Source organism: Sorex fumeus, unplaced genomic scaffold, assembly GCF_029834395.1.
Source record: "Sorex fumeus unplaced genomic scaffold, SorFum_2.1 ptg000072l, whole genome shotgun sequence".
NCBI lineage: Eukaryota > Metazoa > Chordata > Mammalia > Eulipotyphla > Soricidae > Sorex > Sorex fumeus.
This window is the reverse complement of record NW_026606129.1, coordinates 50,791,217-50,817,695: the sequence shown is the minus strand read 5'-3', so window position 1 is coordinate 50,817,695 and position 26,479 is coordinate 50,791,217. Positions and strand designations below refer to the sequence as shown.

General features: G+C 43.4%; 1 protein-coding gene across 5 annotated transcripts in view; it reads right to left on the bottom strand.

Moving 5' to 3' along the window:
- The window catches only part of RBM6 (RNA binding motif protein 6), a 122,583-nt gene that overhangs the window by 26,988 nt on the left and 69,116 nt on the right, over nucleotides 1–26,479 (bottom strand). For all 5 annotated transcript variants that reach the window (XM_056129738.1, XM_056129737.1, XM_056129736.1 and 2 more), the window contains one exon: nucleotides 3,156–3,230. In XM_056129738.1, the coding sequence (XP_055985713.1) occupies nucleotides 3,156–3,230 (75 nt within the window). The remainder of the gene's footprint in view (nucleotides 1–3,155; nucleotides 3,231–26,479) is intronic.

The window sequence follows — 26,479 nt, the reverse complement described above, 5'->3', positions numbered from 1 at the left end:
CCCATGTGATCCCTTGAGCACTGCCAGGAGTGATTCCTGAGTGCAGAGCCAGGAGTAACCCTTAAGCATCACTGGGTGTGACCCCAAATCAAACAATCAAATGTCTATCAACTAACAGATGGAAAAACAAAATGTGATATAGGCATAAAATTCTACCTGATCCTAAAAATGAATCACAGATTGACACATACTATAACATGGATGAATCTTACAGACATGCAAAGTGAAGGAAAGCTGACAAATAAGGTAAGATGTTATATGATTATACTCTTTTGTTTGTTTTTTGGGGGCCATGCCCAGCAATGCTCCAGAGTTACTCCTGGTGGTGCTTGGGGTAATCACATGAGGATGGAATCAGACTGGCTGCATCCAAGACAAGTGCCCTATCTGCTGTACTATCTCTCTGGCCCCTTATATGATTATACTTATATAGAATATGTCTAGACCAGGCAAATCCACAGAGATAGAAAAAAAAACAAAACCAAAACTAAATTAACTGGAAAAAAAAAAAAAACCAAAACAAACCCAAAACTAAATTAACTGAATTCAGGCACTAAGTGCAAGATGAATAAAAAGATACTGAACAAATAGTTTACTTTTGGGGTGATGAATTAAACAGTGCTGATGGTTGTATAATAAGAGAATATACCTGGGGCCAGAGGGTGTTTGCCTTGCAGGTGGCCAACCAGGATTTAATCCCTGGCATCCCATATGGTGTCCCAAGCACTGCCAGGAGTAATTCTTGAGTGCAGAACCAGGAGTTACCCCTGAGCATTGCCGGGTATGAGGCAAAGAGAAGAGAAGAGAAGAGAAGAGAAGAGAAGAGAAGAGAAGAGAAGAGAAGAGAAGAGAAGAGAAGAGAAGAGAAGAGAGAGAGAGATAATATCTAATGCTACTTAAGTATATGCTTTAAGAGGGCTAAAATGGTAAATACACTACTATGTGTATTTTACCACAAAGTAAAAAAAGTTAAATGTCTTCCTAAATCGATACCTTAACATAGTTTATCATGAAATATGAGTGGTTTGGCTAATGACAACAGTTATACAAATTGAGATGAGGATCAAGGAGATAGCTCAAAGAGGTAGAGTGAATGCTTTGCATGTAGGCCAGGGTTCAATCCTTGGTTTTGCATTCACTTGGAGTGAAACAAAGTACCTGAAATAGTCCCTGAGTACCACTGGGCTTGCCTCCCCCCTCAAAAAAAAAAAAGTCCAAACAAAACAAAAAACCCCCAAACACTGAGACTATTGATATGCTTGCCTTGCTTGCAAGAGGCTAACCTAGGTTCAACCTCTGATACTGTGTGTGATCCCCCAAGTCCTGCTAAAACTGATGCCCGAGCACACAGCCAGGAGTAAGCCTTAGGAACTACTGGGTATGCTCCTCATACCACTCCCTCCCACCCCCGCCGCTGTCAAAAGGTAAAATTTCCCTGATTTATAAAAACCGTTTATAGTCAGAAGTATAATTTTCCCATAATTATTACTAAAATTGAGTAGTACCAGTAGAAAAAGACAGATTATATTTTTATGCTCAATTAGACTTCTAAAATCCCTCAGTGATTGAATATGCCATTCAAGGAAGGGAATGTGATTCAATGGTGGATCGCATGCTTTATATGTGTGAGGGTTCAACCAGCAGCACCACTGGGTGTGATCTTGGGTATCACAATCAAAAAAGGAAAAAAAACCAACTTCCAATAAATATATCATTTTAAAATAGTTTAACAAAGGAAGAATGCCCCAGCACCTGAAGTTCTATATCCTTGGAAATCCCTGTTAGCCATAAAACATACTCTTCTCAAAATTAACTTCTCTAAATAAACTTTTTCAATAGCACAGAGGGTAGGGTATTTGCCTTGCATGCGGCCAACCCAGGTTCGATTCCTCCATCCCTCTTGGAGAGCCCGGCAAGTGACAGAGAGTATCCTGCCCACACGACAGCCTGGCAAGCTCCCTGTGGTGTATTCAATATGCCAAAAACAGTAACAACAAGCCTCACAATGGAGATGTGACTGGTGCCCGCTAGAGCAAATTGATGAACAACGGGAGGACAGTGCTGACAGTGCTGAGATAAACAATAGGGTTTTTTAAAAAATTTTTTTAACCTTTTTCTTTTTGGGTCACACCCAGCATTGCACAGGGGTTACTCCTAGCTCATGCACTCAGGAATTACTCCTGGCGGTGCCCAGGGGACCATATGGGATGCTGGGATTTGAACTCAGATTGGCCGCATGCAAGGCAAACACCCTACCCACTGTGATATCGCTCCAGCCCCAATTTTAACCAATTTTTTAATATTTATTCAACAAACATTTATACAACTGCAGGTATCTCTTACTTCTTAATTTCTTGGTCTGGAGTGATAGCACAGTGGGTAGGCCATTTATTTGCCTTGCACTTTGCTGACCTGGGTTTGATTCCTCTGTCCCTCTTGGAGAGCCTGGCAAGCAACCAAGAGTATCCGACCCGCATGGCAGAGCCTGGCAAGATCCCTGTGGCGTATTCAATATGCTAAAAACAGTAACAAGTCTCACAATGGAGACAACAATAGGGGGTTTTAAGTCAAGGAACCATTCATCTTTCAGTTCAAAACAAAAAGCACTGGGGCTGAATTGATGGTACAGCGAGTAGAGTACTTACTGACTATGCATGTGGCTGACCCGAGTTTGATTCCCAGTACCCCATATGGTCCCCTGAATACTGCCAGGAATGGACACTGAGTGCAAAGCCAGGAGTAACCCCTAAGCATAACCAGGTGTGACTAAACACACAAACCCACACAAAATATGTAAACAGCCTGACATATGTTCTTGGAAAAGTATCTAAAACTCAGGCCCAGAACCCAAGGATTATGGGTGACTTGCCCTCATCTCTGGTTCTTCTGAAGTGAACCATGAAAGAAAAGCTCTAAATGTTGATTACTCTCTTGTGCTCTAACTCTTTCTCACCTTTTCCTTTTGTCATATCCTTGAATACAGAAAAATATTAATATGTAATTGAGTCATTGTAAAATAAATGTTTATGAATATACAAAAAAAAGAAAGAAAGAAATTATCCCAATGACATAATTATCACATAACACTATTGGGGATGTAAAAGAATTGTGATGCTAAACCCTTACATTTAAGGAAATAAATTCCTGGCACTTACCCGTTTGCAGTACCAAAAATCCAGGCTTGGTACATACTCAAGGGTGACCTCTTTGTCATGGATCATTAGCGTTCCCTGTGAAGACAACAACAGAAGTCTATCAGCATTAGTACTGGAAGAACTGAGAGAGACAGAAAGGCATAGAGAGCCTTTCCAGTCCCCAAGCTGAAATATTTACAAAGAGTGAACTTACTCACTGATAAAAGGAAATGGCTGTTTTAAGCCACAGTCTGGGGGCAGTGTAGCAGAATAAGCAAGTTTAAGGAAAGGGGGTAGAGAAAAATTAAATCAGTCTTCAGCTCTGGCTCCTGTGGGGTGGAGCGTGTCCTTGAGAGGTTAGGCCCATTCTCCTCCAGAAGGCTTATAGTACATTCTCACATGAGTCCACCGCAAGGTCCCCAACCTAGTTCCAGAACTAGCCCGCTCTCGAAGAAGCGAACTCGTTTTCCCCCTGCAGCACAAGGCACAGAAGCCCTCTAAGAATCTTCTTTCCCATGGCTAACACATCTCCTTGAAGAGGTAGTAAGGGCTCTTAACTCTGGTGCCTTAATTTCTGGTGAAATTTTTCTTTGGAACGCTGGCTGCAGGCAAAAGCACCAGAAGAAAGAAGTATAACACTGGAGACGGTTCTAAGAAAGGAGGAAGGTAATGCTTCACGGCAGGTCACATATTTAGATCAGGAAACTGAACGTCTGGTGGCTGGTGGTGGCAGCAGTGGCGGCGATGGCAGTGACATCACTCTGGCTGGGAGCCTACAGAGTGAGCCAGCCATGAGAACTGAGAGGCAACCACTGGCTAACAAACACTTTCAAAAAGTCTGGCACAGGAACGGGTAGAAAAAGGGGCTCAACAAACTTGCAGTTACAGAGCTCCTTTGTCTCTACATTTGAACAAGCCATAAATCCCATTTTAACAAACACCAGTCAGCAGATACATATGAGAGTTGTGGGGAAGGCTCCGCCAGTTACTGACAAGGGACATCACCCACGCTTGTAAGTGAATGAACCGAAGATGCGACTCTGGAACTAGCCCCTGTGCTGTGTTCAGTCTCCGCCCTCTAGGGTCCTCTATGTCTCCTCAGACAGGGCTCTGAGTTATACAAGGCATTTCTTTGCAATTGGACCTCCGTTTCATGCTTGAATCCATACATCTGTCAAATAATGCTTTACCTCTCTGCTTTTCACACCAAGAGAGTCCAGAGAAATACACAGAATAAAATTGTCTTGTCACAACCAAGAGAACTGCCCACCTACCTATCCTAGCACCTGGCAGTTGACAAATTATTAGCTGGCCTTTTCTCAAGGCTAGAGGTGGACCATAATAAAAAGTCGGTAACTTTTTTTATTAATTTATTAATTTTATTAATCAGTTACTCAGAGCAAAAAACTGTATCTTACTTAATCCTCTAAAGGATCCCAGGGAGTAACATTATATCTACTTTATAGTTGAGGCTCTGTGCCTGGTAAAGGGAAGTGACACACTGGATTAGAAACAAGCTACTTGCCTTTAAAAGCCAGTCCCAAAAGAGGAAAGCCTGGTAGACTGGGTCAGGCGAAGACCACTCTACCCATACAGGAGATGTGTCAAAATGGAATCCTTCTACCCAGAAGCAGTATTTCACATCCTTTTAAGAAATGGACTCTTGGTCAGGGTCCCTGAGTTTGAACCCTACCTCCCTTCTTTGACCTTTAGCAAAGTCCTCTCTGCTTCAGTTTCCTCGTCTGCAGAGAAAGATAATCAGTTCTATTTCATAAGGCCACTACAAAAGGTAAGTAAACGCACAGAAAGAGCCTAGCATGGAACACAGTGAAGCTTATATAAATGTATTTGAAACTGTAAAGGTAAAGGTAAAGGCCCTCGCGTTGATCGTCGATTTGCTCGAGCGGGCCCAGTAACGTCTCCATTGGAGACTTTGTTGTTACTGTGTTTGGCATATCAAATACTCTCGGTAGCTTGCCGGGCTCCTGTAAGTGTTAGAAAATACTAGTATCAGGAGGTGAGTCAGGCAAAGCTGACAACTGCTCCCGTAGCATATCACTTGTCAGAAATATTTCATAGCCCATTTCAATTTTCTGAAAATACAAAGGTATTATAGGGAATGCTTAATCTATGACAGAACTTCGATCTTTACAACAGTAAAGATAAATTGCTGGGATACATCTTTCTGGACATTTATTTCAACAGCAAGAGTAGTACCTAGTAGAGAAAAGAAACAACACTTGAGAAATGAACAAAAGACTGGCTGGCTCCAACTATTCTTAGAAGACTGGGGTGTTGCGCACACAGTGGTTCCGTAGAGAGGTTCTGCTCTTGTGAGTGTTATGTCTATAGTCCAATCCCTAGAATTTGTGGGCTGCTCTTCTTTAAACAGTGACATCAAAACAAGATAATGCTATAAACTGCAGTCAATTGCCTCTGATGCCTCTGGCCATTTAGAGACACCAACAGAGTGAAGAATTTTTTTTTGGCCACACCCTGTGGTGTTCAGGGCTTACTCATGCAAGGGGTTGGGGGAAGACATGGGGGCACGAGGAAACTGAACCCAGGTCAGTCTCATGCAAGGTAAATGCCCAACCAGCTATACTATCTCTCTGGTCTACTAGGGTGAGGAATGTTAGGGTCAGAAGGATGTTCTATATCTCAGGCAACAAATACATTATTTCAAAAGCCCATTGGTGATTTTTTGCCAACGGCAGGGAACTACCCCTGCTTAGAGTACTTGTCAACTTCTCAACTTTGAGGTCACCTTCATCTCACAAACCAGAATAGAGGCAATGATTCCTTATTCTTAACCCCCCTACAACTAAGGAGGCACTTTCTGTTCAAACTGTGCATGGTTAGACAGAAGGCTACCAGAGATTGCTAAACAATCTGAAGTGGTTTTAACATCTCTGCTGAAGAATAGCCAGTTGTTCTAAGAATAGACAAAGAACATAAAGAAGATTTTTTCTATTATTTGATTTCCCAGATGCAATCATATGTAGGTAGCCTAAATATACCACATATAGGCATGAGATATACTATATCCTCCTTACCCTTCCAGGCCCTTTCTTTTGATTTCATAAAGATTCATCTATATTTTCTATGGAAGTAACCTATGCAAAATTGAATTAATAAGAGGATAGGAAATTTTATCACTTTATCATTGTCTGCCTTGGAGGGAGGCGGGTTGAGTTTCCCTCCCCACCCTAAGGAGAGCCCCGGCAGCCAAAGACCTCCTGAACCAGTCACAGCCATGCTAAGACCACGCTCCACACGTCCGGACAAACCTCATGCATGAAGGAACCTGCAGAAGAACCAAGGCATGCAGTTCCCGGGGCTGAGATCTCCAAGCCTGCTCGGATCGGGACTGGGCCTTCTCCACCCAGATCCCCCATCTTCCAGTAGGTAGGCGTAACACCCACCATCTGCTGCTGGCGCCAGGTGGTCCCATCAATGCCCAAAACCCAGAGACTATAAATCCCAGCTCCCGGAAGCATCCATGGCATCTTATTACCTCATTTTTACTTTGGAGAACCCGGCAGGTTACCAAAAGTATCCTGCCCATACGGCAGAGTCTGGCAAACTTCCCGTGTCGTACTCAATGTACCAAATACCAGTAACAAGGATAAGTCTCATTCTCCTAGCCCTGAAAGAGCATTGAATATGGCTGTTTTAAAATCTCAGGGCTAAGAAGAAGGAGACGTTACTGGTGCCTGCTCGAGGCAATCAACAAACAACATGATGATCATGATCATGATCACTGTCACTGTCCTCCCATTGTTCATCAATTTCCTCAAGCGGGCCCAGTAACATTGTGAGACTTGTTACTATGTTTGGCATATCAAATACGTCACAGGTAGCTTGTCAGGCTTTGCCATGCGGGTGAGATACTCTCAGTAGCTTGCCGGGCTCTCTGAGAGGGGCGGAGGAATTGAACTCAGCCGGCTGTGTCGGCGGTATGCAAGGCAAATGCCCTATCTGTTGTGCTATTGCTTCAGCCATAATCACTTTATCATTTTCCGAAAATCCACTATTGTCTGTTATCTATCAACTTCATACAGAATTTTTACACATCATTTGAATTGCTGAGCTATATATTGAACTATTAAAACAAAAGTACCACAAATGACCAGAATCCTGATTAAGTAAGTCTAACTCCTAAAGAGGCACCATACATTTGAATATAAAACCAAAGACATCACTTTTCTTAGAAGCATTACATTATATTTAAACAAACACTAAAATCTTTACATGTCTAAAGCCCTTATTTGGTCAGGTTACATGTGGGTTCTCCTAAGTACATCTGAAGGAATCTTAACATAAAGTTGCAAAATCTAGAGATTACTGCCCTTACTCTCTGTTGCAGGGGCACAAGAACATGGGAGCACTCTCTGGGCTTGAGTGATTTTAAACTCAACACCTACATTTTCATCTCCCCGCTGCTCTTGGAGATTTTGTATCTCCACTTATGGCTGTCAACCTGTGAGAAATACTTGGGTGAGAACTGAGACTCACCATATGTTCCAACTGACTTTGAACCAAGCCCCAAAGATTTTTTTTTTAGGCAGGTTTTGGGCCACACCTGGTGATGCTCAGTGTTAACTCCTGGCTCTGTGCTAAAAATCACTGCTGGCAGTGCATGGGGGAACCTGTATGCCAGGGACTGAAGCTGGTGGGGGGGGGGGCTGCATGGAAGAAAAGTGACCTACCTCCTTTACCATCTCTCTAACCCCAACTCCCAAAGATTCTTAAGGCAATGGAGAAGTACCAGAGAGAATGGAAAAGGAAGAACTTTACTGGCTAGCAGCTTTGCATCCTTGTTGAAGATCTCCAACACAAGCATACAATTAGTTAATACTTTGTACTGAGAATATAGTTGGTGTATCAAAAAAAAAAAAGATCACCCACTAAAGCACTGAGAGAAAAAGACAAACAGGATCAAAACATAGGAGAAAAAGTAAACAATTCACTGTAGCATTGCACTGTCCTAGCACTGTCTTCCTGTTGTTCATCGATTTGCTCGAGTCGACACCAGTAACATCTCCATTGTGAGATTTGTTACTGTTTTGGGCATATTGAATACGTCATAGGTAGCGTGCTAGGCTTTGCCGTGCAGGCGGGATACTCTCGGTAGCTTGCCGGGCTCTCCGAGAGTAACAAGTCTCACAATGGAGACATTACTGGGCCCGCTCGAACAATTCACTGAAAAAAAATCAGCAATCCCTCTTCGAAGATTCTTACTTCTTTCAAACACAGTATGAAAGTATTAGGTAACTGGTGACTGAGAACTGGCAATGTTTGTCAGAGATAATCTTTATTCACAAAGCAATTACAGTTTATAACGGTATTCTTCACAATACTCATCTCTCAATATTCACAAGCAAAGCACATTTAAAACCTATTTCTATCTGGAAGAATATGGTTTAGATCTATGTAGCAGCTTAACCAAGATTACATACAGGTCGCAGCACAAAAGGAACTAAAATTCAAGTTTTCTTTTCAACATATTGCTTTTCTTTGTTTTAAACTTCAAGGGAGTCAACCAACTCATAGTATTTGCCACATCACATATGTAGTTTCTGATTTAAGAGAAAAAAAGGGGAAGAAGGCACAAGGTAATATCTAAATAAATCCACAGGCCACAAAGAAATCTTCAGAGAGGGACTGCCATAAAGATTCTACTCTTCATAGCATTGCGAATCCCTAAAACTGCCCAGTACAAGGTGGTATTTATGTTTTTGTTTTGGGGGACAGACCGGCAATGCTCAGGGCTTGCTCAGGGATCACTTCTGGCAGGCTCAGGGGACCATATAGGGGGTTGGGAATCGAACTTGGGTTTGCCACGTGCAAGCCAAGTACCCTACCCACTGTACTATATCTCTCTGGTTCTGATATTTATGTTCTTTTCTTTTCTTTTGGCATTTTGGGTCACACCCGGCAATGCTCAGAGGTTATACCTGGCTTTGCACCCAAGAATTACTCCTGGCAGTGCTCGGGGAACCATATGGGATGCTGGGAATCGAACCCAGGTAGGCTGCATGCAAAGCAAACGCCCTACCCACTGTACTATAGTTCCAGCTCCTAGTATTTATGTTCTTAAAGTACCTAACAATACTTTAAATGCAGTGCCTATGACAGACTGGACTGTTAACAGATAGTTACTACCTGGAGTTTCAACAACCATAATAATCAAAATGAACCTATAGAAAATAAAAGAAGGGGAACAGGGGCTGGAGCAATAGCACAGCGGGTAGGGCATTTGCCTTGCACGCAGCCGACCTAGGTTTGATTCCCAGCATCCCATATGGTCCCCCGAGCATCGCCAGGAGTAATTCCTGAGTGCATGAGCCAGGAGCAACCCCTGTGCATTGCCGAGTGTGACCCAAAAAGAAAAGGAAAAAAAAAAAAGAACAGAAGACCTGGTTTAAAACATACCTATCAGTCCTCTTAGGGTAGCATTTTATAAAAATCTTTTTCAAAGCAGCCAGGTTCAATCTTTCTGAGGCAAGCACACATTTTAATTCATGTATTCTGTAAAATTCAATATTCCTGAAGGCCAAAACAATGAGAAAGAGGAAAGGAAGGAAGGAAGGTGGCACCCCCACAATGCCTGTCCATGATGCCAAGGATCTGTTCAACAAGCTTCCCACACCTTCTGTTTACACAGGCCTTTCACCAGGGTTGAGTTCCTTTTCATATGAAAGCGCAACAAAAACTTTTCCTTAAATGCTCCCTAGCAACAATGTTCACTGCCTGACCAGTCTGTCATTTCCTAAAAGGACACAGCCAGGCTCTTACTTTCACTTTGTGTTCTATGAAGCAATATGGTTGGTTGGCTTGTGCTCGAACAACACCGACCAGGCTTAGAGCTAGCTAAAGCCAAGAATGCAAATGAACTCAGCTCCAGGAACTGAATATATTCTACACCAGGCCTTGACATATGGCAACTTGATTATCTTGAAGATATCTGGTGCTAAAATTATATTCCACTAACTTTGCTGCAATTCCCTACAAATCCTTTGTGTATTTTATTTAATAGTTTTGAGCCTCCCCTGCAGTGCTTGAGCCACCAGGGTTTTAACCAGTGGTGCTAGGAAGGGCGGATTACTGGGAAACAAACCTGGGACCCTAAGAAAGTCAGACAAGCACTCCGGTCCTTTCAACTACTCCCCAGAAACCCTCAGATACACACACACACACACACACACACACACACTTAGCTTTTTGGGCCACATCCAGCGATGCTCTGGGCTTATTCCTGGCTCCGAGCTAGAGATCACAGCTGGCAGGGTTTGGGAGACCATATGGGGTTCTAGGATTGAACCCACGTTGGTCACGTGTAAAGCAAGTGCCCTGTCTGCTGTACTATAGCTCTGGTACAAGCCCTCAGTTTTTTTTGTTTTATTTTTTGGATATACCGGCTGTGCTCAGAGCTTGTTCTAGGCACTATTATATAATATTCAAAACTTCCTTCCAGAATTTAGGCTTCTGAAGCCAGAGAGATAGTACAGTGGGTAAGGTGCTTGCCTTATATGTGGCTAACCCAAGTTTGATCCCCGGCACCCCATATAGTCCCCTAAACCCACCAGAAGTGATCCCTAACTTCAGAGCCAGGAGTAAGCCCTGAGCACTGCAAGATGTGGCCTCAAAACAAAACAAAATTCAACAACAACCAAAAAACCTTCTATCTTGGGGGCTGGAGAGATACTACAGGGGATAAGGCACTTTTTTTTTTTGCATCAGCTGACCCCAGTTAGATCCCAGGCTATTCCCCAGCAATGTATAAGGTCTCCCAAGTCAACCAGAAGTAACTCCTCAGCAGAATTAGGAGTAGGTCCTAAGTGCCACCAGGTGTGGCTGTAAAACCCAAAATAAATATAGAAATAAATAAAAACATCTAATTTTGTTTTCTCAACTTTCAGTTTCAAAGACACTGTAATAACAGAATACTATACAGCTCTAAGAAAGAACAAAATCATGCAATCTGGATAGATCTCAAGGATATCATGCTGAGTGAAGTCATCAGAATGAAAGGGAAAGTTATCAGAGGTAGGATTTAAAGATAAACCAAGGGACTGAAGCAATAGTACAGCAGTAGGGTATCTGCCTTGCACTAGGTTGACCCAGGTTTGATCCCCAATATCCCATATGATTCCCCCGAGCACCGCCAGGAGTAATTCCTGAGTGCAGAGCCAGAAGTAACTCCTGAGTGTCGTCAGATGTGACCCAAAAAGCTAAATGAATAAGTAAATAAAAGATAAACCAAGATGGGGCTGGAGAGATAGCACAGCGGGTAGGCCGTTTGCCTTGCATGCGGCCGACCCGGGTTCGGATCCCAGCATCCCATATGGTCCCCTGAGCACCGCCAGGAGTAACTCCTGAGTGCAGAGCCAGGTGTGACCCAAAAAAGCAAAAAAAAGATAAACCAAGACAGCAACAAAGATCCAAATACAATGCAATGGGGGAACTGTTCCACACAATTGAATTGGGGGTACTGAGAAGGAAGGGGGGTTAGGGTCCTTCGGAGAGGGCACTAGGTACAATGGTGATGGGTCTGATGTTGGAATTACATCTATGAGAAACCATTATTAATACTACTGTGAACCAAAAAACATTTTTTTCTCTTTTTGGGTCACACCCAGTGATGCACAGGGGTTCCTCCTGGCAGTGCTCAGGGGACCATAGGGGATGCTGGGAATCGAACCCGGGTCGGCCGCATGCAAGGCAAATGCCCTACTCGCTGTGCTATCTCTCCAGCCCCACCAAAAAACATTTTAAAAATAATAAAACGGGGGTTGGAGCAATAGCACAGTGGGTAGGGCGTTTGCTTTGCACGCAGCCGACCTGAGTTCGATTCCCAGCATCCCATATGGTCTCCTGAGTGCCGCCAGGAGTAATTTCTGAGTGCAGAGCCAGGAATAACCCCTGTGCATTGCCGGTGTGACCCAAAAAGCAAACAAACAAACAAACAAACAAACAAAAAAAACCCCTCAAAAATAACAAAGACATTGTAATAAAAGTATTCATAAAGCACAACAGATACAGAAACAAGATAAAGCTTTTTTTTTTCCTAAAAATCTTCTCAGTTACTAAAAGGTAAAGGTAAAGGCCCTCCCGTTGATCGTCGATTTGCTCGAGCGGGCCCAAGTAACGTCTCCATTGGAGACTTTGTTGTTACTGTGTCTGGCATATCGAATACTCTCGGTAGCTTGCCGGGCTCTCCGAGAGGGGCGGAGGAATCGAACTCGGGTCGGCCATGTTGGCCGCTTGTAAGGCGAACGCCCTACCCGCTGTGCCCTCCCGTTGATCGTCGATTTGCTCAAGCGGGCCCAGTAACATCTCCATTGGAGACTTTGTTGTTACTGTGTCTGGCATATCGAATACTCTCGGTAGCTTGCCGGGCTCTCCGAGAGGGGCGGAGGAATCGAACTCGGGTCGGCCATGCTGGCCGCTTGTAAGGCGAACGCCCTACCCGCTGTGCTATCGCTCTCAGTTACTATAAAATAATTATGAAATATGGAGGACAGAGATAAGACTCTCTACTATGGGAATCAAAGTCACTTCCTCTCCTCGGTCTCTGACCCCATACCCCTTCCATATCCTGAGATGACTGCTGTGAAGCTCCTTTGGCTCTTTTTTTTCCTGAAAAAATAAAAAAAAAAAAGTGGACCTATAATTCAACATATAAGCATGTTTCATTGTCAGTTTGAAACATACATATGTTTCAAACTATCCACTAGGTTTCTAAATAAGGTCATTGTAGGGGAATGAAAAAGGAGCTTCCAAAATCAGTGTGGAAAATGTAGTTTCTCATTTTACTGAATAACAAAATCAAACTATTTTCCTTTCATTTCTTCTTACGGATCTGATGAAGGGAGGTGGTAGGAAGATCTGAGGACCAGATGAGACCCACACTTCTTAAGACTACAGAGGCCACCCCGCTGAGTATACCACAAAGGCTGTGTTCGCCAGGCACCCTTAAAAGAACCAGCACCTATATTGTAGCCTCACCACTGAAAAGAATTTATTTCTATTGGCTCTTAGGTCTATGATCTCCTACCAACAACCTTAGTTCTTTTGAAGGTTGTCTCCATTATGAAGGTTGTCTCTATTAGACTCTTGGCTTCAATGTCTTTAATCACTGTTTCAAAAAGCCCTGCTGATTCACTTCCTGAAAAGAGGGTATAATACAGGGCAGTCCAACTTCTGAACACACACCACTGTTCCATTACCAATTCAGCGACATGATCGCCACCCTTTTCCCCCTCTCCCCCCGGTAGACAAAAAGTTAACAACCAATGCCACTCTCACAGAAGTCACAAGACAAATACAGGAAGCTTCAAGTCAGAAAAAATTATGACAGGAGATTATGACAGGAGATTAAGTATGTGATTCATTTAGGTCAACCCATTTTTACATTCAAATAATTCAGAATAGTGAAACTTTAGTTGCAAATGAAAATAATGACAAAGGGAAGGAAGGGGACTGGGAAATGGTTCTCTAGGTTCAAGTGGCTGCCGTGTAAGAGGCAGACCAGCACTAACACTATTCTAGAAGCTCAGCACTCTGCAGCTGGGTGAAGGGATTAGTGCAGTGATATACCTGGTAGGTACCACAAGCAATCTCTACCTGCTCTGAGGCCAGGTGTAAGCAAGCACCACAACCAAAGACTGTGATGCCAAGTGAGTACAACTTGAAGGTTGTTCAAACACGGCGGGTGGAAGAGTGACCTAAGCCAAGAACAAGTGTGAGCACTACAGTGATCCCTGGCAAGCACTGTAGCTAAAGAGTGCGAACTCAGAAAAGTGCCACAGTCAAGTGTATGCATAAACTCGGTTATTGCAACAACAGAGAAGGGGAAAGGGAAACTTTAATAAAAAAACAAAGGATAATGGCAGAGGTAAGTGGACACTTTGGCAAAGGATGTGGTGGTGGAATGCTATATGTAGGAACCACTAGCATAAACAGTGTTATGAATATGGAGTCTCAAATGAAAATTTTTTATTTTGCTTTTTGGGTCACACTCAGTGATGCACAGGGGTTACTCCTGGCTCATGCACTCAGGATGAGCCTGATGGTGGTGCTCCTGGCGGTGCTCAGGGGACCATATGGGATGCTGGGAATCAAACCCGGGTCGGCCGCGTGCAAGGCAAACACCCTATTGCTCCAGCCTCTCAAATAAAATTTTTAAAAAAAATATAAAGAAAAGGCAAGGGAATTTTAAAAATTAAATGCATTACTCAGTATTAAAAAACACCAAAGATGGAAAGTAGAGGGGAAAAAGGAGATAGTCTCTAGCCAGGCAAGAACTTAATACAGGACTAAGTTTTTTATTTTGTTTTTGTACTTTTGGAGCCATATCTGGTGATGCTCAGGAGTTACTTCTTGCTCTGCTCTCAGGAACCACTCCCGGGGACCACATGGTATGCTGGGGATTGAATCCAGGTTATATGCGTGTAAGGCATGGACCTTAACCACGGTACCATCTCTCCAGTCCCAGGACGAAGCTCTAAAATAAAAATACTTTTGGAAAAAAGAGAGATAGCACAGGGGTTAAGACGCTTTCTTTGCATATGGCCCACCCAAGTTCAATCAATGGGATGTGGTCCCCTGAGTCCCTCCAGAATAATCCCTAAGCACAGCTGCATGTGGCCCAAACACACCCGACAAACAATTTTTTTAAAAAAATTAAAATTCCATTGTACTTTTTCTTTGGTTCTGGGGCCACACCAATTGGTGCTGAGGGCCTCTGCATTCAGGAATCACTCCTGGTGGGCTTGGTAGACTATATGGGGTGCCAGGAATCAAACCCAGGTTGGCAACATGCAAGGCAAATGCTATCACTCTGGTCCCTCCCATTAGACTCTGTACCACTATTTCATACTCTTAAACAATTAGCCAGAACAAGATAAAAAATTCCCCCAACCTTCCGGGGGCTGGGGTGAGTAGTGGTAGACTCCCATGCAGTACTCAGGGGCACTAGGGATCAGGGTGGGACTTGGCTAACTAGACAAGCAGTTGTATGCTTCATCCTTAGGATGCACGGCTATACTCAGACCCTATGGTATCCTAACCAGAGCCACCCTCAGTGCTTGGGGTCTTTCAGGGCTATGCATGGTGATGCTTAGGAGGACATGTGGTGCTGGGGAACGAGTATGGGTCAGGGACATCCTGGTATCACATAACTGCTATTATCTCCCTGTCCAGCACATGCATTCTTTATTCAACAACAATATTTTTTCTAAGCATCAGGGGTTCAGCAGTGAACAAAATCTAGTGATGCTTTGATGGAGATTATGTATTAAAGCTAAAGGACAATACGTAAGAACATAGTTAAACAAGCAGCAATTAATTCTATACAGAATAGAAAGAACCTTTTACACTGTCAGAAGACAAAGAGAGCAGAGAAAATTTATGCTGAGGGTAAACTATGTTGATGGTTCACCAGGTATAAAGTGCCTTGGGAGCCGCTTAAAAATGAACAAGGTTGGGTGTGACATAGGTTGGGCGTGTCTCGTCACTGCGGGCCCAAACCTGACTGTCTAATGGCCTCTGGCGGATGGCAGCCACCAAGCCACCAAAGGGGAGCAGGTGGAAGAATAGCACCCTGTCCTGCCTGGGGTGGCCCGGCGACAGTAACCTACTGTGGGGTCCGGATTCATTTCTGCCAAAAGCCGCTGGGTTTCAAGATTTGTTTCTGAGTCTCTGAGATCATGGCTATTAGGCAACTTGCTCAGGAGCCAGAGAGGCCGTTCGTGGGCGACGACTCGAGGTCTTGTTGGGATGGGGAGGAAAACAGGTTCATTTTCTGACACCACCTCACATAATGAGTGTGATCTTGACAGCCTACCATTTGGGGACCGTGGCACAACAAAGACAATCTGTCTCTCTTTCTTTTTGGGTCACACCCGGTGATGCTCACGGGTTAATCCTGATACATGCACTCAGAAATTACTCCTGGCAGTGCTCAGGGGACCATATAGGATGCTGGGAATTGAACCTGGGTTGGCTGCATGCAAGGCAAATGCCCTACCCACTGTGCTATTGCTCCAGCCAAACAAAGGCTATCTCTTAACGCTGCAAACAAGTATGTGCAACCCCAGTCATCACAGTAATACAAGTGGGGGCGGGGGGGGGGGTGTCAAGAGAACAGTACACCGGGCAGGACAGTTTTGAGGGCAGGGCGCTTGCCTTTGGCTTAAATTAGAAACTCACTTCTTTCACTGGTCCTATAAGTGATTTGATTGTTTAGAGGTAACGTTGGTTTATAAGTTTCAGATATACAATCTTACATCTGGAGAAAGGTACAGACCATACCAAAATGTTAGTTGCCATCTAATCCCAAACCTTTCTCCTCATACTATATCACTTTGTCATCAATATCCAAGGATTTGCTCTGGCATGATTTTTTTTTAATATTCTGCATATACGTGAAATATCACAAAGGACATTTCTCTGTCTGCCATATTTTATTTCACTTTTTGGGTCACACCCAGCAATGCTCAGGGGTTACTCCTGGCTTTGCACTCAGGAATTACTCCTGGCAGTGCTCAGGGGACCATATGGGATGCCGGGGATTGAATCTGGGTCAGCCGCATGCAAGGCAAACGCCCTACCCCCTGTACTATTGCTCCAGCCCTCTGTCTGCCATTTAAAAATTTAGAATAATTCCATGGGCTGGAGTGATAGCATAGCGGGTAGGGCGTTTGCCTTGCACGCAGCCAACATGGCCAACCCGAGTTCGATTCCTCTGCCCCTCTCGGAGAGCCCAGCAAGCTACCAGGAGTATCTCACCCACACGGCAAAGCCTGGCAAGCTACCCGTGATGTATTCGATATGCCAAACACAATAACAAGAAGTCTCAAAATGGAGATGTTACTGGGTCCACTCGAGCAAATCGATGAACAACGGGAGGACAGTGACAGTGACAGTATAATTCCATAAGATCCATTCATATTATTGCAAGTGGCATTTCTTCTTACTGCGAATATGCAATTGAGCATAAGTACCACTTTTTTGAGGTGGTGGTGGTGGCTGTGGGTGGCAGAGCACACCTGAAGATACTTAGGGCTTATTCCTGACTCTGCACTCAGGTATTACTTCTGGCGGTGCCCGGGGGACCATAGGAAATGTCAGGGTTCAAACCCAGGTAGGACATGCGCAAGACAAATATTCTATCTGCTTTACTATATAGCTCTGCCCCCACATCTTTATTCATCCATAGGACACTTAGGTCATTTAGTTTGTTTCCACTATTTTCACTACAGTGAATAGTGCTGCAATAACCACAGATGTGTGGAACCCACCCCCCCAAATTATTATCATCACATTTTTCTAATACCCGGAGCGATAGCACAGCGGGTAGGGCGTTCGCCTTACAAGCGGCCAACATGGCTGACCCGAGTTCGATTCCTCCGCCCCTCTTGGAGAGCCCGGCAAGCTACCGAGAGTATTGGATATGCCAGACACAGTAACAACAAAGTCTCCAATGGAGACGTTACTGGGCCCACTCGAGCAAATCGACGATCAACGGGAGGGCCTTTACCTTTACCTTTACCTCTTCTAATACCCAAATTTTTAATTGATGGGTCCTATGAGAGTACTGTTTTTGATTTTTTGAGATTCTATTGAAAGGATCAGTAAAATAAACTGCAACAAAGTATATTCTCACCAGCAAGTGCTGACAGTTCCTTTGTCTCAACAAGGCTTATTTCTTTTTTTAATAATCATGGGGGAAGGGCAGAGTGAAACTACAGCGGGCAGGTCTCTTGCCTTGCATGTGACCACCAGGGTTTGGCACCTTATCATATGGGCCCTTAATGCCTGCCTGGCATCCTATCATATGGTCCTGGCACCTATCATATGATCCCTTAATGCCTGCCAAGGAATGACCCCTGAGCGCAGACCTAGGAGTAGGGCCTGAGTACCTCCAATCATAGCACAGAAACAAAAACCAAAAAATCATTCTAGCACGCATGCGATGAGATCTCTGTGGTTTTCAGTTTTTATTCCCCATGATAAGCAATAAAAGAACCTTTGTATTTGCCTGCTGACTTTCTGCCTATCTGCTTTGACAAATACTTGTTTTCTTTAAAATGTCATTCAACCACTGATCCCTGAGCATGAACAGGTGTGGGCAAATAAAACAAACAAAAAAAAGTCATTCAACATTTTTGGGTAAGATTTAACTCTAGCACAAACACAGAAACTGTCATTTTAAAAAAAGAAAATTCAGGTTCTATTAGTTGAACCCTACAACTATCCCAAACTAGCACAGAGTAAGATGGCTACTGCATTTTCCTCAAACAACATTTTGTGGTTCAAAGAAATAACTGAGAAAATAACTCAAAACACCAGATTCTGAGAGAGAACTTTTTTTTTTTTTTTGCTTTTTGGGTCACACCCAACGATGCACAGGGGTTACTCCTGGCTCATGCACTCAGGAATTACTCCTGGCAGTGCTCAGCGGACCATATGGGATGTTGGGGATTGAACCCTAGTTGGCCACATGCAAAGCAAATGCCCTACCCACTGAACTATCACTCCAGCCCCTGAGGGATAAATTCTTAGGAAACTATCTCACAATCAGGTACTTATTTTTAATATTTCAAAAAATCTAATAAAAATCTTACACGTATTTGAGACAAGTAACTAAGATTTTCTTTTTCCTTTTTTATTATTAGCCGAATATACATATACATATACATATATTAAAAAAAACTACAAAAGAAATACAAAAACTAGCAAACAACTCTTAAAAGTAATGCCTGGGACAAGAGTGATAGTACAGCGGTGCTTGCTTTTCATGTGGCAGACCTGGGTTCAATCTCTAGCAATCTACATGGTCCCTGGAGCTCAACCAGCAGTGATTCTTAAACAAAGAGCCAGGAGGAAGCCCTGGGTGTCACTGGGTGTGGCTAAAAAAAAAAAGTCTTACTAATAATAATGTTCTATCTTACTACTTTACTAATAATCTAAAACAAGAAAATCAGACTATGCCCTTATTTGCTACACTAAGCAACATCATTTTCCCCACTTTTTTCTTTTTATGTTATCTAAACAAGGTAGTTTACAAAGTTGTTCATAAAACAATTGTTTTGGGCACTCAATATTCCAACACCAATCCCATTACCAGAGTGACCTTCCCTCCACTATTGTTTCCAGTCCCCGCATTCCCAAGCAGGCCCCCTTCCTTTGGCAGGCACAAAAATATTGAATTTTATAATGAAGTGGAATTACCAAGAAATTGCTTAGTAAAATAAAATTTGTGGATATAGTAATATCACATAATGAGGTTATTACTAGTATGTGTCTGATGATTTACTGAGCTGTATGCTGCTAGCTCAGCATTTTGTGTTATCGCTTTTGCTTATTGAGCTCAGTGGGTAGATTTCTATGCTACTTTCCCATCTAATTTGCTGTGCTCCTATGGGGCTGTCAGTATTATAGAATTTGAAAGTGTGTGGCAACATGCCCTAGGAGCTCCAGGATCTGTGGAACTGGGGTGATTCGCAGCCTCCCCTTCCTCTCGAGGAGGAGCCACTGTTTTCAGCCCAAAGTCCAGTGTACTTGTGTCTTTTAACTGCTTGGTCGCTTGGTGATTTAGATTAGCTGAGAAGTACACCAGCAATATCTATTTTAAAATTATGATATATTTTAAATAGAAAATTAGAGAATCACACACATTTGTGTACCCATTACCCGTGCACAACTATTTTGGTATTTAATGCTTGGCACTAAATGGATGTGAGGAAGACACTGTTGGCAAAATAGAGATATTTCTGGATGGCAATTTAACCACATTTCTGAAATTATAAAATACATTTTACCCCTAAATCTGGCAAGTCTGCTCTAAGGAACGAAATAAAAGATGTGAAACAACTTATCTACAAGGATACATAGTATAGAATGAAATAATCTCAAAATGTCAAGAGAACTAGCAAAATCACTGTGACCTAAACTCTTAAGTAGATTTCTAGAGTATTAGAAATGTGATAAAAATGTATTTCAAGGACCAGAAAATAGTACAGTGGGTAGGGCACTTACATAGCATGCAGCTGACCTGGGTTCGATCCCCAGCATCCCATATGGTTCCACCCAAGCCTACTAGGAATGATTCCTCAGTGCAGAGCCAGAAGAAACTCTGAGCACTACTGGGTGTGATCCCCACAAATGTATTTCATTACAAAGAAATCTGTCTATAATAAAAGGTTATGAAATCACATGTACAAGACTACCTGATTTTGTGAAAAGAAAGACTGCATATGATTATGTATACAGGAAAATCTGGAAGGGAATACGGTAAGACAGCACCAATTATTTATTTATTTATTTATTTTTTTGCTTTTTGAGTCACATCCAGCAATGCTCAGGGGTTACTCCTGGCTCTGCACTCAGGAATTATTCCTGGCGGTGGCTGAAGGACCATGTAGGATGCTGGGGATTGAACCCAGGTGGGCTGCATGCAAGGCAAACGTCCTACTCGCTGTATTATCACTCCAGTCCCAATACTTTAATTTTTTCATACTTCTTTTTGGGTCACACCTGAGTGGGGTTACTCCTGGCTCTGCACTCAGGAATCATTCCTGGTGGTGCTTGGGGGACCATATGGGATGCCGGGGATTGAACCCAGGTTGGCTGTTTGCAAGGCAAATGCCCTACCTACTGTTCTATCACTGTGGCCCCAATAGCAGCTATTTTTGACAAATGCTATTTGTCATAACTATGTCACATGACAACAGAAGCTCAAAGATCACATAATGTTCAATTTATAGACAACATAATGGATCATAAATACCTTAATAAATTAAAAAAATTAAAATTATGGGCAGGGAAAAGCTCAAAGGGTCAACATACCTTGGCCACCCCATCTTCAACACTGGTGGGTCTAGTCGTGTTGGCTCTAGCAACACTGCGCCCACATACTGCATTGTAAGGCCCACACAGAGCCATCAGGCCTACTCTGCCAGGCCAAGTCTCACTTCAAACAGTCACCAGGCTCCATCAAACAAGTTTAACAAACACTTATGGAAGAAAACACCAAAATTCTACATTTTGTTTTAGAAGATAAAAACATACTATATCTGGTTTCGACCTCAAACCCCTCCACAAAAACAGACTATTTCCTAAATCATTCTATGAAACGTGCATTGCCCTAATATTCAAATTACACGAACTTTACTTTTTTTTTATTTTTGCTTTTTGTATCACACCTGGCGATCCTCAGGGTTTACTCCTGGTTCTGCACTCAGGAATTACTCCTGGCAGTGCTCAAGGGACCATATGGGATGCTGGAAATCAAACCCAGGTTGGCTGCATGCAAGACAAACGCCCTACCCACTGTGCTATCACTCCAGCCCCAAATTACATGAACTTTAGACTGGTATCTTACATGTACATATAGATGCAAAAAATCCTCAACAAAATATTAGCAAATCAAATGTAACTATGATATACATATGCTTATTTTTTTATTTTGGGACACACCTGGAGGTGCCCAGAGCTTACTGATAGCTCTGTTCTCAGGGGTCACTCCTGGAAATGATCAGGGTACCATATGTGGTACTGGGAGTGAATTGTATACAATTCCAGGTGGATTGTATACAAGGTAAGCATCTTTTTCTTGGGGGTGGGGGGGGCACACCTGAAAATGCTCAGGGATTACTTCTAGCTCTGCACTTAGGAATTACTCCTGGTGCTCAGGAGACCATATAGGATGCCAACCCAGGCCAGCACATGCAAGAAAAATGCACCCCCTGCTGTATTATTGCTCTGGCCCCAACATCTTAATTCTTATATTATCTCCATGGTCCCAACAGTGCTATTATAAGGGATTATAAACTACAACAAACTGAGGTTTGCTGTAGGTATGCAAAGCTGATTCTACTTAAAAAAAAAAATCAAGGCCAAGGGTTTGTGGTGCCATCAGCAGGTCAACCTGTATGGGGTGAGTGAGGCACCTGAAGGCACCCCAAAATCAGATACCCCAAAATCATCTCTGTGCCTCTGGCCGGACCCCATAAACACAGGACCAAGTTTCCCAAAAAATTAAACAGCCAAATGTTAGGTATGTGGGAGCCATGCTCACAAACCACTTCCAGCTCAGCTATACAAGCTCATGTATTGGCCTTGCTTCAGAGACCCATAAATAAATCTCAAGAGATCAAAAGCTGCAGTTAATCTTGGACCTACACAAGACTGAACAGACCAGGGTAAGTTGGAGGGGAGTGGGTCAGCCTGGTGCCCACCCAAGCAGAGACCCTGGCAGCCACTTGCTCCCACAATCCAAAATAGCCACCATGCCCCTGGTCAGACTCCATGGTCTCAGGACAGACTTCACCAAGATACTGACTTGTTGAAAATTCAGATATGTGGGTTTTGTGACTGGAATCTCCAGATTTTCTTGGGGTTGGACTGGCTACCTCCCCCCTGTTGGATAACACTTTGCTACTCCCACAGGGAGCTTAAAGTTTATTAAGCCACTCCTACAACACAGCAACTGAGGTGCAACTAATAATCCTATATTGCTTTTTTCTTTTCTTTATGTCATTTGTATGGTTTATTTAGCAATGTCCTTTTGTATAGACACAGGAAGACAATTGATGCTATGGTATGTAACATGGGAGTTAATTGACTCCAAAATAATATTTACTCCCGAGCATCTGTACTTACTTGACTTAGCCTCAAATGCCCTTAATTCCTAGCCCTCCAAGAGCAAGGCCCCAATGAGGGACTGATGGCTCAGGGCAAGCTGTGAGCCACCCTGGCATCGAAATGGGCCAGGCCAAGTGCCATAATACTTAACTATAAGTTAAGAGCACAGTCATGGACAAACTCTGTCATGACCCAAAAGAGGTAACTAAATAAGGACCCTGTTGGGGTTAGGACGACTAACCTAGCCTGAGGACTGTGGTCTGGGATATATTGTGAGATGTCCTCAGGAAGAACCAAACTTGAAGCTTGATATCTCTTATTGTGCTCATACAGAATGACAATGTTAGAAATATTATTAGAAGTAAATTTACTACAACTATTTAAGTGGATTACTAGTTGAGGAAAGAAGAAAGCAACATACCCTGGATGGACTCCCCCACTTGAGTGGATCTTGTAGTAATCTGGAGTAATCTCCTTAGATGAGATTTTGTCTCTGAGTTGATCTCTTGGAGGAGTGGCCTTACCTCTCTTTTTTGATTTGTTAATGTTCACCGCCCCCCCCATGTATACCCACCCTACAAGATTTCTATATAAACTACGCTGAAAGGGTCTAGGGGGAAGTCAGAGAGTTAGGTGAGATCAGATGGTCAGAAGGCAAGTTGGATCAGATCAAAGAGTTGGAAGGTCGTCATCAGGAAGTTCCAAAGTTACAAGGTCACAGGGTTAGAAGAGGTCAGAAGAAGAGACCAGAGACTGAAGAAGAAGACAATGACAGCAGACTGGAGACCATGAGACAGAGGGTGAAGACAGAGACAGAAAAGAGCACAACATAGAAGCAGAGCACAAAGGAAGAAGATAGAGAGCACAGCAATGAAGAGAAGACAAGACAAGGAGGAAAACTGGGACTTTGGAGACTTTGAGGTCCCAGAAGAGATGATGATGGAACTCTGATAACCAAGACTACGGCTGTAACGATGATTACGAATGTGCCGTAAAGGGAGAGACTGGACAAGATTGGACAACACCAGTGAGTCCGCCCGTCACCCATCTTTCGCCCCTTGTCCTGGAAGAGCCTTGGGAGGCCAATCTCCCCATCCTCTGAACGCCACCTCCGCGTCCTGCCTGTGCACGGGCCTGCCTTCGCCACAGCCCACTGTTCTGTTTATCTTCTTATGTATCAGTGTTGTTGAGTTGAGGTCAGACAAAACACTCCACACCCCCCACTTCCCTATACTCCTGAAAGTACTGGCAGTCACCCCTGTGAACCAACTTCAGTGCTGTTGGATATTAACCCTAAGTACTTTAGGCTTCATCAGTGAATTGCCCCTTTCCTCCTCCCAGAGAAGCCTACAGCACTCTTATTTATTTATTTTTTTGCTTTTTAGGTCACACCCAGTGATGCTCAGGGGTTTCTCCTGGCTCATGCACTCAGGAATTGCTCCTGGCAGTGCTCAGGGGACCATATCGGATGCTGGGAATTGAACCTGTGTTGGCCATGTTGGCTGCGTGCAAGGCAAACGCCCTACCCGCTGTACTATCACTCCAGTCCCGCCTACAGTACTCTTACAAGCACCACTAATCCCAATTTATTTTTAACCTTTCCTTTGTGCTTTACTTCTCATTGTTACAATTCCAAGTCAGTCTTGGTTACTTATAAGACAAAACTTTCTGGTAATTCTGGACTTTGGATTTTCAGTGAATTACTTGCTTTCCTAGTTCCCCTATAGCCTTCATACTTTACTATAGAAAAACCACTGATGCTATGCTCCTAATATTTGGGAACTGACTGACTCTGAAATGTATCTACTCCCAGGCATCCATCATGATTACTTGACTCAGGCTCTGGTTGCCATCTTCCTAACACGTCACAAAGGGAGGTCCCACCATGGGACTGGGATGGACCCAGGATGAACAGCAAAGCTACCTTAGCTTTAGAACAGTCTAGAAAGCATAAAAGCATGGTCTTGATACAAGTATGACTTTACAACAGGACCTCTATGGGGAAGGACTGGCCTTAGGACTAGTCTGGGATTTATGGTAAGAGTTGTTTGCCCTCAGAGCTCATAAAACAAAGTTTTGGAATCTGTATCTCTTAATGTGTTTACCCAAATAAATGCAAGTATTAATAAGTAATTGTAATTGTTTATTATGTACAATTAAGGGAGAGAAAAGCAATATAGATGTCCCTGGGAGACAGTGTCTCCTTGAGTTAATCCCCTCAAGAGAATTGCCTTTGCTAAAATTCTTTATCTCCATAAATGATCAATCACACCTATGTGCAGTCCTATACTTCAAACCCCTTCAGATGTTCTATCAGTATGCTAACAGCTCTGCATTAAAAGGACCATTTTGACCATTAATCCGTGGTATCCTGTCTCTGTTCCTCTGCTGAGGAGGCCTGGGCAGGACAGGGAGGCGGCTCTCAGCCAAATGATGCATCATACACCCCCACACTTTGTGAACTCACAAAGTGCCACCATGTACGATCTTTTACTGGCCTTGCTTCAGAGACACATAAATAAATCTCGAAAGAGATCAAAAGCCACAGTTAATCTCAGACCCACATAAGGCCCAAGCAGAGCCCCAGCAGCCACTTGCTTCCACAATCCAAAATCACTGCCATGCCCCTGTCCAGACTCCACCGTCTTGGGACACACATCACCGAGATTTAATCTGCTGAAAATTCGGGTATGTGGGTTTTGTGACTGAATTCTCCAGGCTTTCTCGGGGTTGGGATGGGCTACCACCCTCCACCTCCCTGTGCTTCCGGAAGCCTCGACAGTCATGTCCACACCCCAAGCTGCCACAGTTAAATAAGCTACTCCAGCCTTACCTTAGTCATGATAAAATTACTGAATGCCCTGAATAAACATGATGACCATTTGTATTGCAAACCATAATACACAAAAGAAAAGAAAGAAGAAAAGTGTCTGCCACAGAGGGAGGCTGGGGAGAGGGGTGTTGAGGGATGGTGGGAGGGAAATGAGGACACTGGCAGTGGGAACTCTACACTGGTGGAGGGATGGGTGCTGGATCATTATATGACTAAAACCCAAGCATGAACAGTTTCATAATGTTCTATCTCAGGGATACTTAAAAATTAAAAAAAAAATATCAAGGCTAGGAACGTGGCTCAGTTCACATGCCTTACATGCGCAAGACACTGAATTAAATTCCCAGCACTATGGGCTGGTTTGTAGCTTGGTGGTGGAGTGGCATACCTTGCACCTGAAAAATTTGGGTTTGATCCCAACACAAATGAAAAAGTTCCTTTTTCCCAAAAACTTGCTAATAAAATGGGTGTCAAAACTGATTGGATCCAGAAGAATAGCTCAGGAGCTTAGAATGCCTCCCTTTTAAGCACCTGGTCATAAGTCCAAATTCCCAGTTTCCAACAGGTGCTAATCACAATCCTGGCAGTTCTGCTAAGTCTGGGAGCTCTGCTGCCTATGATCTTACCACTACAAGTGACTTCCTGAAGCACCACAGCCAGCTATGTGTAAGCATCACAAAGCAGGGCAAAGCTCAGTGAGCACCATAACCAATTAGGAGTACAACATTTAGGCCTGAGACACAGTATATGGAGTTAGTCTTGCAAGGCAAGCAGCCGACCGAGGTTCAATCTCCAGCAATGCATGGTAACCTGAGCATCTCTAGGAGCAATCTCTGAGCAGAGAGCTGATAAAAGC